The sequence below is a fragment of the Micropterus salmoides genome, unplaced genomic scaffold (genome assembly GCF_014851395.1).
Source record: "Micropterus salmoides isolate LMB-PRFRI ecotype aquatic unplaced genomic scaffold, ASM1485139v1 Ms_hic_scaffold_5, whole genome shotgun sequence".
Classification (NCBI taxonomy): domain Eukaryota; kingdom Metazoa; phylum Chordata; class Actinopteri; order Centrarchiformes; family Centrarchidae; genus Micropterus; species Micropterus salmoides.
The window spans coordinates 9,318,038-9,333,396 of NW_024044237.1; the positions used below are offsets into that span (position 1 = coordinate 9,318,038).

The 15,359-nt window shown below is 41.8% G+C and overlaps 1 protein-coding gene across 2 annotated transcripts in view; it reads left to right on the forward strand.

Annotated features, from left to right (window-relative positions):
• myot (myotilin) overlaps positions 1-15,359 on the forward strand; it is a 29,527-nt gene that overhangs the window by 10,457 nt on the left and 3,711 nt on the right. Inside the window, exons 6-16 of one of the 2 annotated variants that reach the window (XM_038699413.1) lie at positions 353-376; positions 1,282-1,401; positions 1,533-1,737; positions 8,357-8,561; positions 8,991-9,967; positions 10,934-11,081; positions 11,326-11,427; positions 12,129-12,166; positions 13,057-13,195; positions 13,344-13,551; positions 13,726-13,891. In XM_038699413.1, coding sequence (XP_038555341.1) covers positions 353-376; positions 1,282-1,401; positions 1,533-1,737; positions 8,357-8,561; positions 8,991-9,967; positions 10,934-11,081; positions 11,326-11,427; positions 12,129-12,166; positions 13,057-13,195; positions 13,344-13,551; positions 13,726-13,891 — 2,332 coding nt within the window. The remainder of the gene's footprint in view (positions 1-352; positions 377-1,281; positions 1,402-1,532; positions 1,738-8,356; positions 8,562-8,990; positions 9,968-10,933; positions 11,082-11,325; positions 11,428-12,128; positions 12,167-13,056; positions 13,196-13,343; positions 13,552-13,725; positions 13,892-15,359) is intronic. The other variant, XM_038699414.1, reaches the window with a different exon arrangement.

Below are 15,359 nucleotides of genomic sequence, written 5' to 3' on the forward strand. Positions count from 1 at the left end.
TTATGTGTGTGTTTGGGAGGGGGCTGGAGTCGTATGACTTTGGCTTCAGCTTCCAGTTGCAGTAACTGCATTAAAAAGAAGATTCTCGCAACTCTGTGTTGACTGTTACGCAAATAACGTATGAACCTGACATTGGGTCAGATTAGAGATGTTGCGAAAGTCAAAATTTTCTCAGCTTTTTGAAGCTGCATGAACAAATAGCTTCAACATTTTATTACAACTGTCTCCTTATCTGGCAATAGTATCGCATGAATGCTAAGTGATCCATTTCATATGTACAGCAGCTTGGATTTAACTATGGTGATGAATTCCATTTATAAAAGCCATGACTTCTCTCTTCTTGTTTTCCCAGAGGCCAGCTCCGCTTCAGTGCCAGGTACGTATAGAATATTGGTTTTATAATAATGGTTTTTAAAAAGTGGGGCTGGGGTGTCACGAGATGATTAAAGGGATAAGAAAATACAGAAACACTTTTTTTCTTACTTTACTTACAACTTTAGTTTAGTTTTTGTGAAAAACTGGATACTTTCACCTGGACAACTCATGTCCAGACGAAGTCCCTGCCTGTGGTGACGGGTTAGGAGTTGCTTCATTTGGAGGGGTCACAAGCCAAAGAGATTGGAAACCACTGGTTTAAAGCTATTGGACTGGTATATGGTTTCATATTTCACACTGTATTTTAAGTTTTGTTCTCAGAATTGCCATCAGTGGGTGGTGACAAATGACTGATTGGTTGTTTTCAGCGACATGAGCTTGCAGTACAGTTTTACAGTACATGTGTCTTTCATGTATAATCCCAAAGAAAAGACGTATATTCTACAGTGGGTATACTGCTGCAAACAAATCTTTCATAACTAGACTGTAGAAAAATATTTTTAAAGACAAGACATTTTTTTAATACAATATGATATTGTTGACTGCAACTTGGCACAATAGCAGCTTCATGTGGAGGGAAGAGGGAACAGCTTGAACTGATCATGTAATCATGGAACATTTTGTCAATTTTTGCTTGGGACAAAATAATCATTGGTACATGGTAACATGCCTTTGTTCACTGAGGGTGTTCATCTTACTGATATCAAAAGAGAACTCATCTATTTATGTCTTAGTTTTTACTTCACACCTTGGCAATGTAAACGTCTCCCATGCCGAGAACGCCACACTGAATTAAAGTGAATTGTATTTGACTCCTGAATTTGGATTTGTTGCCTCGCTCTTGGTGTAGCGTTGATTCTGTGTTGAAATGAGACTGCATTTATGTTCTTGTGTAACCTTCTGCAGAGGAGCTGTGTACACTGGTGATCACAGAGGCCTTTCCAGAAGACTCTGGCTTGTTTAAATGTGTGGCCCTCAACTCCTTCGGCACGGTCTCCTGCTCAGCAATCCTGGAAGTTTACAACGGTTAGATGTCCATTGATATGTTACCATAATTTATCAGTCACACGTTCTCTTGCTGAATTGTATAACACAATGAAAATAACCAGTCTTGCTATTAGAGTCCCTCATCTCTTGTTTTGCACCCCTCCGTGCAGACCTGGAGGAGCAGCTGGAGATTGAGGCCATACGTCAGCAGGAAGCAGTTTCTCTCAGGGAGCAGAAGGAGGAGGTGTTCCAACCAGAGACTTCCTCCTTCATAAAGAGCAGCGAGGACTTTCCCGTTGAGCTACCTGACTCAATGACCCTCCCCCCTCCTGAGTGGCCTGACAGCCCTGTAGAAGATCAAATCCCTGTCGCAGAGTGAGCAGATGTTGGACACACATACAAACACAAAACACACATCAATTTCACTTCTTCTATGACTTGCAGTGTTGTTCTTATGGCAAATTGTTATCAATAACTAACTGTTAAATGATAATTCTGAATGATTTGTTGACTTTATTATATAAAAGTTTTCCTTTTAGTCTATGAAGGAGGATTATATGTGTATATATTTGTTTATTCATTCGCTCATTTACTAATTTTTATTGTTATTGTCCTTGAAGGAAATTGTCCAGGAGCAAACTCATTAAAGAAATTAAGTTTACACTATTGTAATTTCTATTTATATCCAGAGGAGGTCACTGTTGTCTTATTCTAAAATTGTAGAACAAGACAATTTTTGAACTCACCTTCTTTCTTTAAAACGCTAGTTGACATAAAAGAAATACATTGAATAAATGAAAATATAACAGTGACGAGACAGGCGCTCTGTCTGTATTGAACTACTGAGGTTAGACGGAGACGCAGTTGCGGTGACGATGCTGAGCTTATTGAAAATTAAACCAATCAGCTGGACCCGCGCGGCCCCGTCTCTCTCCGCGTACCCCTCGCGAGCGCGCGGTGTCACCTGTTGCGGTTCAGCCTCCAGCTTCACGTCGAAGTCTGGATTCCCCTTCACGCAGTGAAAGTTCACTTTCATTCAGCCAACACTGAAGTTTTAGGTCAGCTGTGCAGAAACGTTTAACGAGGTAAGAATTTAAAAAATATCCCGTTTGTCTTGCCGGGAACTTTCGCTGTTTGGAGTCCCAGTTTTAACCTCTAACGTTAGGCTGTAATGCGACGTTATTTGTACATTGGCGTTAATGTTTAAACAAGCTAATTTTCCTTCCTTGTTTGTGGAAACGTAATAACATTATGCTATGTCCTCCTGAAAAGGTCAAACTATGTTTAGAGCACTTGGAAAGTTAACTTTAGTCTATTTTGGAGCTTTGTGTCATCTGGCTTGGTGATCTTTCAAACTGCTCAGGAGGAAACAGTCAGATCAGTTTAATTAAGAAAGCCAACGACGTTATTCCTTGTTTTCTCACAGAAAACTACTGCTTAAGTCTCCCCATTACGAATGTGCTTTTAAGTTTCAAAAAAGTGTAGCTAAAGAAACCAGAACTAATTTTTGTTTGTCTTTAGTTTTTGTTTTGATAAATGATAGTAAACCCTACTTCAGGTAGGGAGATATGACATATGATATCTCCACACACACATCTAAAGTACCTGAAGTCAGCTGAACTGTGATGTTAACCCGCCCCTCTCTTTTCTGGGGATCAATTAGGAAGCACTTTTGTGCTGCTGAGTTGTGTTTGCTGCATGCCAGGCGTTTTCCAGGTGGTACCTGAGTGTGGGCTGCCAGCTCATCTGTGTCCCTAATTAACCCTTTACCAGCAGCAGTCATACAAAACAGCTCATATCGTTGAACATGATAGATTTGCCCTACCCACATTTTGTATGCCTGAGGAAATATAACAACAACGACAAAAAAACAGTATGGAGCAGTTTGAAGTGACTGATTAACAAGTCTGCTGGAATGGTGCATTCAGGGGCTGTCGTATGTAATTGGAAAATGTTATTTCTTGTCAGACTCTAGCTTGTGAATACAGTGCTGTTTTGCAACTTTGGATAGTGCACCACAAATAAATTATCAACCTGCAAGAAATTCTGGAGATGTTCAAAACTATACCACAGGTGTAGTAATGTCACAGCAGATGAAAAAATAACACAGTTGCGAAGCCTAGTACAGTACTTAGTGAGTATTGAGTGGTGTTTTATCTCCTGAGCTTTGTATCTTTGGTGTTTGATGCATTTCCATTAGTGAGTATTTAACTCGATACTTTGGTTCATATTCAAATCCGGTGAGTGTTTCATGGTGTGAAGTATGTTTGGCTGAGTTTAATATGTCCACTCTGTATCAGTGTCGAGGGCTATGATCTCATCCGTAATGTGAAGTGCAGACATGGCGTCTGTGTCCTTCAGAACCCCCCCCCCCCCGGGCTACAAACATCAACAGTTGTTCATGAACTGTTGGCAGCGGTCTAGCTTTTAAGGTCATGTTGAGGTTCTCTGGCCAAGTTTACCAGATTGTTTTATTGATTCTATTATTTGATGAGAAACGAGGGTATCTGGAATCTGTTGGATTGGACTTTTTCCACACAATAAAAATAATGATCTCATTGAAATTATCAGAATAATCGGGTAAAGATTACATTCAGCTCTGAAAAATAAACCTTGGTTTTTTTTTTTTGTTTGCTTTGGCAAGTAAGAGTGTGTTTTTTTTTTTTTTTAAGTTTTTTTTGTCTGCTTTTTGGCTTCACCACCCAGTATGGACTCACTACAGAGACTTATATTTCCAAAAGTACTAAAAGTATTAGATTTATTCGTATTGTTGTCCCTCTCTCTGTTGTTGCCGGTCATATAGAGGATTTAAGACAGGTTTGCATGCTTCTACCCACAATGCCATGCAGACCTTGTGTGCATGTGTGTCCGCATCCATGATTTGTGGGCATGCGTGTGTGTGTGTTAAAATGGTTGGGTCACCAGTAGAGTGTCCGCACCTGCCAGCTGATGTCCAAATTCCAAGACCAATATAGCTTTGCCCACTTAATGACACAAACACAAATACACTATACAAACGCACGCACGCACACACATACTGTATACCATAACACTACTAAATCACACACACACACAGCAGCATTTGAAGTAGAGAGAAACACTGATCAACACACTAAACATGCTGTCACTTAAGGCCAGTTTATACTTCTGCGTCGCGTCTACACCAGCTGCGTGCTGTCCTGTGCATTTATACGTGTGCATTGGTGTTTGTGTCACTCTGCAATTACCGCCAAAACACTAGTAAGCGGCGTAATGTCAGAAATGAGAGAAGGCGTCGGAGGAGATGGTACAACCCTTTAACCAGTTGAGGCAGAACAAGGACAAGCCGGAAATGTGTGGGAGGAAATGTGATGCTGCCAAGCTGACCAATGATAGTTGTTGTGGTCTGCATCACCACGACGTGTAGTAAAATATTTGGGGAGGTGTGTGTCAGGGTGCGTCATATGGTACGGCGTAGATTAGATACAGAAGTATAAATTGGCCGTTATGGACCACCATGTATTGGAACACTCGATCACACCCCTCCGTCTGAACACACACTTCCCCAGGCTCATATTCACTCTCGTGCACTATAGAATGTGACCATGTAGCCATCTGCTGAAGACATGTGATGTTCATGGATGAGTTTTGGTGGAGACACCAGTGTTGCTGCTGTAAATAATCAGGGTCACTGTTGACTGTTACAAAGAATAAACAAGAATGGAAGTAGAGAAGCTGACATGTCTGTTGGATCAACTCATATTGACTCATCAGCGGTTGTCATCAGGAAGAAACTAATTATTCACACACACACACACACACACACACACACACACACACACACACACACACTGATTTGCAGGGGTAGGTATCACTTCAATTTTATCGATTCTGATTCTTCTTACTGAATCTTGGTTCTGATTCCAGCGGTGACTAGATTTGTGGTGAAGGGGTTGTCTCTGGAGACTTGTGTATATAAGAAAAATATTGGAATGATTTGTAGACATCATTCGTTTACCATCAGTATAAAAAGGTGAATATCATCTGTATTTTGTACCTGAGACATGAGACTTCATTACTGTTAGGGTTAGCTGTATCTGTGGCGTCATTGTAGCATTCCCCCAGAGAGCACTCACAAGTTTAGTGTTCAACTGAAAAATGTCCCAGTCAGATCTTATCTTGGTCACATTTATTATTACTACTATTATTATTATTTATTATTATACTTTATTGTCTACCTTAGTGGAAATTTGTCTTTAACTTCTCCAAAACAAAAACACAACCATGACACCACATTTATCACACAAAAATTCAACACAGTTAAGGGTACAACACAGGGCCACCATTACACATACAATAACAATTGTGCCATAAACAAAAAATAGAAGGCAGGTAGAAATAAAGTAGATTACAACCTACGAGAAAACATATTTAAAAGTGCAGTCATTATGCATTCAATGCCTGTATGGCATGGGATGAAAAAGACTCGATGGACAGATGGAGGTGGTTTGAGGTGTCTGCAGATATCTGTCTGGCTGCTTTTATGGCTTGCCAATCACCTTCCCTGCAATATTAACCATTTTGGAAAGCTTTTTTTTGTCTTTCCATTCAGGCTGGCATACCAAGCTGTGATATTAAACTGTAAAATGCTTTCTACCAAGCCGTTATATATGCCATCTCAAGTATGTGTTGACTGACCCTAAAGCTCCCCAGCTTTTTATTAAAACAGTGGCTGGTTGGCTCTCTAAAAATACTCTCTGAGTTTTTATTAAAACTTAAAGTGTGATCAATGATTGTGCCCAAGTACTTAAAATGTTCCACTACTTCCACAGGCCGGTTGTTAAGTACAACAGCACTGGCCCCTCTTGGTTTTGTGTGTTTTAAAAGTTCTTTTGTTTTGGACACGTTAATTTCCACCATTCCTGCAGTAAAGTGACCTAGCTAAAGTAAACGCATTATTTTCTGTGAGAAGTCCTAACACAGCCATGTCATCAGCATATTTAAGTGTGTGCACAGCCATGTCATTATATAAATTGTTGTAGCAGGTGTTTGGCTATTTGATCCACAAGAGTAAGAGTAAGAAAAGTCATTTCTTTAATAACACATGTAAATCAAAAAATGTATCAAAATCATTGTTTAATTTTTTAGGTCAGACTATAGACTGCATCCTGCAAGGAGGTTTTAGATTTCTTTTTGTCTTTTAGTTGGAGGAATATTTCCAAAAATGACTTCATGAGTGAAACTTGGTAAAAAAGTTAGACCTTGGCCCAAGAAGAAACAATTGGTGCAGGTGGCACCACGATGTGGCCACACGTAACATTTAGCTAATTCTTCCTTTCTGGATTACTTGGTCTAACATACTGATCCATAAAGGCCATGTCCAACTACACACTTTTCCAGTCATTTAACTGTTTCCTTTGTTTTTTTTACATCGCTCATTCTCTGGATTTAGGTATAAGGAGGGTAAAAAATGTGATTGTCAGTGTATTTTAATCCAGATCCAAGATTACAGGTTCAGACTCTAGGTCAGTTTATGCTGGCGGGCCAAAACAGTTTTGTGCCCTCAGGAGAATCTCAGAAAAGCAGTGAGCAAGTGTGTGTAAAGTAAATGAGTGTGAGCGAGAGAGCGAAGAGAGACTGCTATTGTCATTATGCTCCTGCGTAGCCCAGACAACGTGGTAGTCATGGCCAGACATTCCTTCCTAGTGGAAGAGTAGAGGACCAGTCAGGCTTGGTATTACAGGAAGAAAACAACTGAGTGGGCTAAAATGGGAGCAGAACCGCTGATGTCTGTTACTCTCATTAGACGGTCCCAGTGGTCCGATGCCGGCTGCATGTATTCTGTAGTTAAAGTTAGTTTGTAATTATGCTCACCAGTTGACAAATGGATCTTGATGGTAAAAATCTCGGCCGTTAAATAGTACGTACAGGCTGGGTCACAAACATGTCCACTGAAATAATATCATGGTGAGGTGATTATATATTACAAACTTCAGAATCAGCGTTGGATGTGCGACATGGCAACCACTGAGAAATAAGAGACACAGTGAACATGTTGTCTCTCTGTAAGTCTACCTTCTTCAGAAAAATCCATTGTTCTGAAAAGCAAAGTGGTTACACTTAATCCATGTAACTTAAATTTGTGTATCTGAAGACCCACTCATCATGTTGTAGTTCTCCTGGACTGGATATTTGCGCTCCTATACTGAGAACCACTGTGCTGCCCCACCCTTGTACTGTTTTACTTTACTCTGGTGTCAGAACACTGGGATTATCCATCAGCTGTTTGCAGCATGAGGATTTTAATTATCATTTTCTCCCCTCTTATAAGAGTTGGAACCAAACGTTGTACATTTCAATTGTCTTGACATGGAGCTCTGTGGCTAGCCATGTTCGGTTTTATGAGAACGTTCAAACTGCATTGGATGAAATTTTTTTCATTCAATCAGGTGTCACCACAAAAATATATATTTTTATGTTTTTTCTTTGTGTTGTTTTGTGTTTTTTTTTGTATATATCTGAAGCAAATGGAGTGTTTTTGGAAAGCCTAATTAGGGAGTTTAAAATGATGATTGATGGAATGATTTTTAGTCAAGGACAATTAAACATGTGCGGGAGACTTTGAATATCTCATAGATGATTGTTAAATCTATGGTAGGTAATTTTAGAGAAACTAGCAAGAGACAGCTAGATTTTGAGGATAGATCCATCCCTGGATGCCTCTCTCCAAAACCAGTCCCCCAAAACACATTTTCATGTGCAGTCAGTGTACTGACAATAGTGTGCACAGGTCGGTAGGCAGGCAGGTTGGCCAGCCAATGATTGGCCGTGGTGCGACAGCCAAAGAAGCCCAATTTTAATTTCAGAGCATTTATTGATTGCTGTGTCAGGATGTAAACAGAATTTCTGAGGGTCTTTGGATCTTGGTATTATTTCTTGGTAGAGCTTACACTAGGTGTGAACTACCTGGAGAGACCCGTAAGTCATTTTCATCACACCTATTTCTGTATGTCAGTTTTCCAGAGCCTCAGCCGGCCAGCCACTTTGGTCGCAGCAAGGAGGAGAGTGCCCTGTGCCCAGAGGACCAAAGGTCACCAGAGGTCACTATCCGAGCGTGTACGCCCAGCCCTCCCCCTCCACCCTCACCACCACCACCAACCCAAGTCAAGGAGACGGCCCAAACACCCAAGCTGTTCACTCCAAGCAAGCTCAGTTTCACTGTAAGAACATTTCTTACGCAAAGTGCTCTATGAACAGATTTTGCATCGGTTTTAACAGCTGCCATCATACTTAACCACTGTACCAGTGGATAAGTAAATGAATACTCCTTTATCCTCTCTTGCCTATACTTAGGTGTCTATTGAGGGGGGTATATATCTGCTTGCCTTTTTTAACATTTTACACAGCAGGAAATATAACAGACATTAGCTGAGAAGAACAAACATCTTCACCAACACTGATCCTCTTAACTCCACCTCGATTATTATTTTGAATGTGTGCTCTAAATTAGCAACATTTGGTATTCAAGAAACATGTTAAATAGCTTCATCACAGAAAATGGAAATGTGTCTCTTCTTCATTACATTCAGAAATGGTAGAATTTCACCTTATTTAGTTTTTTGTAAATGTGTGTATCTTCTCCCTTCCAGTCTTCCCAGTCAGGAGGCAACAGCATGAACCTGTCAGACCTGCCTTCCTTCACTCCCAGCACCTTCCCTCCCAGCGCCTTTAACTATGAGCGACCGAGGCATTTTATTCAATCGCAGCCGTCCTTCCAGGCACCAAGCTATGAAAGCGTTGTGAGGGAGGCACAGGAGAACCAAAATAACTCCCAGCTGAACCTCGACACGGAGACACAGGGTCAATCTAAGATGCTGTCTACACAAAGACAGTCTTTTTCTCAAACTCAGTCAGTGTCCAAGTCCTTGTCCCAGACCCATTCACAGTTTCAGTCACTAAGCCTCAGTCAGAACCAAACCCAGTCTGTCACCCAGACCCAGACCCAGACCCAGGCCCAGGCCCAGGCCAACGGCACAGTTAAGTCCTCTCCTTCCTCATCCAGTCTCAGCTCCCCTATTTCCACCCCGGCCTTTTCTGCTGCACCTCGTCTTTCCTCCGCTGCCCCCCTGCTCAGCCCCTCTGACACCGCCACCTCCTCCTCCCCTTTCCCAGCCTCCTCATCTTCTCTCCCCCGCACCACCATGCGTTCCACCATTACCCTCACCCCTAGCATCCCCAGTGCCACTGGCCTCGGCAGCGCCACCCTGCCAGCCAACCAGGACACCATGTCAGCACCTGCTGCCTTCCTCTGCTCTGTGCTGCCCTCCCACTCCGCCTTTTCCCCCTTCTCCCCCTCCAAGCTATCTCCAAACTCTAACCTTCCCCACCCGTCCCCCTCCTCCCCCGCCCGCTCCCCACTCTCCCCATCCAGCCCTCTCCTCCCCATGCGGGCTGCCTCCTCTCCGTGCTCCCTCCCTCATCAGCCTCTCCCAGTGTCCCCTTCCCTCCCTCGCTCCGCTCTCTCTCCCTCCTCATCTCTCCCACAGCCCAACACTCCTAACAGTCAGAACAGAGTACCGCCTGCTGTGGTCTCCCTGCCCGCCAGCTACAAGGGGACATCGAGCACGTGAGTCAAAGTATCCATCATTTTGGTATACACAGGATTACAAGTGAAAAACCTCCACACTTAAAATAAATATAATAGCAAGCTGTATACATTTATGCAGAGAGAGTATCTGTCTGTACATTGAACTGGAGAAACAGCCTGAACAGAGAGGCACCACTTGTTTACTATTTACAGTGATTGAACAGTAAGTGAACCCACCATACTGGTAGATGTAGCCACAGCCGGGGAATAAATACCAATATTATTCCTCTTTGAAGAAGATTTTTTCAGATTAATGGGTGAATGTCTGAAACTGTAGCCCAGTTGCTTGAATGCAGCTTCATACCACCTTAACGTTTGAGAAGAACCTTCACTGAGGCACAGCAGGCCCACAGCACAGTTAGCTTATGGACCGTTAGCCTAAGGCACACCTGTGCAATACCCATGCTGTCTGATCTGCATCTTGATATGCCACACCTGTGAGGTGGATGGATTATCTCGGCAGAGGAGAAGTGCTCACTAACACAGATTTTGACTGATTTGTGAACAATATTTGAGAGAAATAGGCCTTTTGTGTACAAATTCTTAGATCTTTGAGTTCAGCTCATGATGAATGGGGGCAAAAACATAAGTATTGCGTTTATAATTTTGTTCAGTGTAGTTATGCAGTTTTTTTTTACCACAAAGTAATTAGTGGGAAAAGCGTGAAGCAAGCATAGCACAACCTTTCTAAATATTCATTGCAGTTTTTGCATTAAACGCATTCAGTAGCACCTGTTGTTAAAAATGTCTACATGTTAGTGCTTTCTTTCATAAATGAAGCAACAACCTGTGTATAGGTCATAGCACATTTCCACAAAGCAGCTAAGGACAAATGTTTGTTTCCACAAGTGTTGGATAAAGGTTTGTTGCAGGAGTAAAGTTTTTAGTGCCTATCTGTCTCTTCTTTGTTGTGCTCCCTCCTTTATCTCTCTCTATCCCTCCCAGCCTTCCCAAGCCCATCCTGAAAAAGTCTGTAGCTCCTCGGCCGTCTTCCTCTCGCTCCACAGATGAAGACATCCAGGGCTCCAAAGATGCCCTCATCCAGGATCTGGAAAAGAAGCTGCGTTCAAAGGAGGCCAGGAGGAGAAACCAGGTGTGTGTGTGTGTGTCCTACAAACTGTGTTGGAAGTACAAGAACCCTACATTTCATTCATTTTAAAAAAACATTACCCAGATACACACAGACACTCCAGCTCATTCACACTGACACAGTGTGTGCCTGTTTGAACCTAACAAATACATGATTGTAAATAGTTTACCAAAGAAAATCACAGCACACTTTCTTTGTGTATGTGGAAGAATGACCATTTAACAGTATAAAGCTTCAATTTCGACAGAAACTGTCCTATGAGGAGCGTATGGCTCGTAGGCTGCTGGGTCCAGACAACGCCTCCTACATGCTTGACCAAGACAGTCTTTCAGACTCACAACTCGACCAGGTAAAACAAACCTTCATTCAGTCAGCGAACGTCATAATCATTACAAAAATCCTTCAATCTCAGCTTTTCTAAAAGTGTGTTTCAGATTGTACTGATGTGTGTTGCAGTGCTGACCTTGCTATACAGACATTTATGTTGGCTCTGCTCCAAAACCCATTAGCTTTCATTCTGCTGTTGAGTAAAGACCACACATTATTATCGTCATTTGGGTTTGAAAGGCTACACACGAAGCCTGTCTCCCTCTCGGGGCCTCCTGGTGGGCTCCCAAGCCCAAAGTTATAAAGGCCTGGCAGTATAATCAGCAGCCCCAGTGAGCAGCCTCATGCTGTCACTTTGACCAGTTGCACTATCTGTGTGTGTGTGCGCGTGCAGGATTGTTCTGTCAAAAAGGCTCTGTCGCTCACAGGGCTTTGCACCTTCTATTCTCTCTCTACACACACACACACGTACTTTGAAGCCAACAAGGTTTGTTAGCGGCTATATCAAGCCTGCTTTCTGAGAATGAGCCCCTTTCACTGGTGACAACAGGACCATTGTGTCAGAATACACACACACACACACACACACACACACACACACACACACACACACACACACACACACACACACACACACACACACTCTTACACCTATTGACCAGTGTGGTTACTTTTCAAAGTTCAAATCTGTTATTATCTCTGCTGATCTGCTCTCTGTTACAGCCAGATTCACCTGAAGGAAGACACACAGGTGGACTATGGTAAACACAGTTTATGTATCAATATTTTTCATCTTTGTTAACCCAGGTTTCCAGTCAACATTATAACCTTGAATGTGGGGTTTCCTGTCCAACTTGGCAGTTTTTACTCAATCTGTGCAGCTGTAAAACAAAATCAATCTTTTAAAAGTGTTGGCTCAATATTAGTGTTTCTGTCCTTCAAGCTGAGTTAGGTGACTGAGCCTGAAGTTGCCCTGTACAGTCACGCATGATACTTAGCAGGTTAAATCACAGAGGCACCCATGGCATAAAGGTGTTTCTTATTTTAGCTATAAAAAAAAAAGGGTTATCACGTTAAAAAAATCTTTCAGTGAGCCGAGATGGGTTTCCTCGCATCCAGAGTGACCTTTTAAATACTTAATTACCAGGTATGTGTTACTTGTTTCTCAAGAGTGAAACTGTGTTGTATCAAAGTGACATTTATTCAATCTCAGTAGAAACAACATTTAAAGCAAAGCTAAATGACAGGTTTTTTTTCAGTTTAAACTGCCGGTTTAAATTAAACCCAAGCAAAGCTAATTCAACATTAGATCGTTGTAATGGAATTGGAGCTAGAAATGGGAGAATTTTGTACATTAGCATTGAATATTTCCAGGAAAGAATTTATCCCTAATTTTGCATCGTGTTATACCACAAATATTCTATTCTTATAACCCCAGCTGTCTGTTAGAAGAAAGAGAAATAGCTCAAGTCCCACATATAGTAGCCATGCTGTCAGAAGAAAAGAAAAAGCATTCAAGTGGTTGCGTGTGTGTGTGTGTGTGTGTGTGTGTGTGTGTGTGTGTGTGCTATCACTGTAGTAGACTGTCAGATTCAGTCACTGAAAGTGATATAAAGTGAGGTTATGAATAAATGATATCCCCCCCCCCCAGGGGGAGGCGCCACTCAGGGACAGATGAGAGGGGAAATGAGGGCTCAGCTATCCAAGAGAAATGTTACGCTCCTCGCTTCCTGCAGATCCCTCCAGACCTCACTGTAGAGGAGGGACGCTTCTGTAGGATTGACTTCAAGGTGAATCACTCACTCATACATGCATGCATTAACACTTATTGGCTTCATATTAATACACTCAAGTCAGGGGCTCCCTCATATAACAATAATGGTGTGTTCATGCAAAGGTAAAAAAAGAGGGAATAAAATTGATACTTTCTTAATCCAGATCGGAGGCCTCCCTACACCGGACGTCTGCTGGTACCTGGACGGTAAAGCCATCCGTCCAGACGACTACCATAAGATGCTGGTGTGTGAAAAAGGGATGCACTCATTCATTATAGAGATTGTCACAGTGCACCACGCCGGTGTGTACGAGTGTGTGGCCAGGAACCGAGCAGGGGAGAGCAGATTTACCATGAGGCTCGATGTGTTAGGTAAAAATGTCATTACATCCTGTTTTTAGTCTGGGAATGCTGTTTCATCGTAGTGCAGCTTAAAAATGACCATGATTTAGTAAGTCTATACCAGACCTACCTTGTGAAGTTCTTGTTCAGGGTGGGACAGAGTGGAATCACTAGTGCTGTGCAACATCTTCTTCCTCTCTGCAGCCCAGGAGGTTCTCCGCCCCCCCACCTTTGTCCAGAAGATGTTGAACTCCAGAGCTCTTGAGGGCGACACTGTTAGGTTAGAGTGTAAAGTGGATGCTTCCCCTCCTCCACAGCTCTTCTGGAAGAAAGATAAAGACATGCTGCGCATTGACCCACACAGAATGAGGTGGGTCAACTAAAGTACACCCAAACTCCTTTTTACTGCACATCAAACTCAATGATACTGAAAGTACTCTTTGATGAACAAATCAAATTCAAGCATTTTACAAATCACATTTAGTTTTCTGCTTCAGTCATGTTGTTGAATCTTATTCACGTTTACTAGAGAGAAGTATGACTCAATATTACCCCTAAAAATGGAATCAAAGCATCCTATAAAATATTTGTCACTCTAGTAGAAGAACCAACCAACTAAAGCAGCTGCATAATCAATATTTTATATATTGTCAACGGATCACAAAACTACTTGAATGTGAAAGGGATCACTCGTAGAGCCCAGGTAGCTGGATGGCTACAGCGCATGCCACATAACTACGTTTTGATTGCAGATGTTCCTTATTTCATGTCATACACACCTGTCGAAATTAAACACATCAGGCTTTCAGTGGATAAAAAGGCTGTAAAAAAACACTGTACACCATCTGATAGATAGATAGATATAGATATAGATATATAGATAGATATAGAGATAGATAGATAGATAGATAGAGATATAGATAGATAGATAGATATAGAGATAGATAGATAGATAGATAGAGATAGATAGATAGATAGATATATATATCTAGATAGATATATATCTATATGATAGAGAGAAAGAGAGAGATAGAGAGAGAGAGAGAGAGAGAGAGATATTATATATAATCTCACACAGTTGGTAGAGACCAAAAACTCTATATTGGACACAACTCCAAATGAATGATAATGAAGCTCTGCGTCTGCTTGATGTGCAAATAAACAAATGTCCTACATATCAACTTTAAAAGGTGACAAAAGATGCGTTCGAGATGACTGCACCTGACTTTCGCCAACTTGATAGTCAAACTTGAGCTGCAGGCGACTGCAGGGTATACAACACTGCCGTCAAGTCGGATACATTCTACCTCCCATAGAGTGCGTAAGCTCACTGTGAGCTTAGAACAGTGACTGATCTGGTGACCATTGCCTTTGCAAATGCCTCAAGATCAGGCAAAAGGGGGTTCCCACAGCTGGAGTAAAGCAACTGCGGTTGTCGGACGCAGAAAGCTGCAGCTACATCTAAATAACATTTAGATGTGCCAGCAAAACTCGGACAAAATTTCTAACCAGCATGCCTTATGTTAAGTCCAGCATGCATCAGTCAGTGCTGCAGGTGCCGCATGAAGTCAAACGCACCTACTATGTCAGTGTTGTGTTCACAAGTGGCCAAACAATCAGATATTGCAGGTTTACTAATGGCCCAGTAGTGCCCTAGATTTTCCATATTTAATAGTTCCATTTAAAAGGATTTCACCACAAAAAAATAATGGCGTAGTTTAAAAAAGGAAATGCACAGTGAGCTTTGATGTTATTAAAACATGTCTGAGAATTTAATTTTATTGTGTAGGTCTGATTCGTGATGGAAGGTTACAGCTATATCTTTAATAGAAAACTGC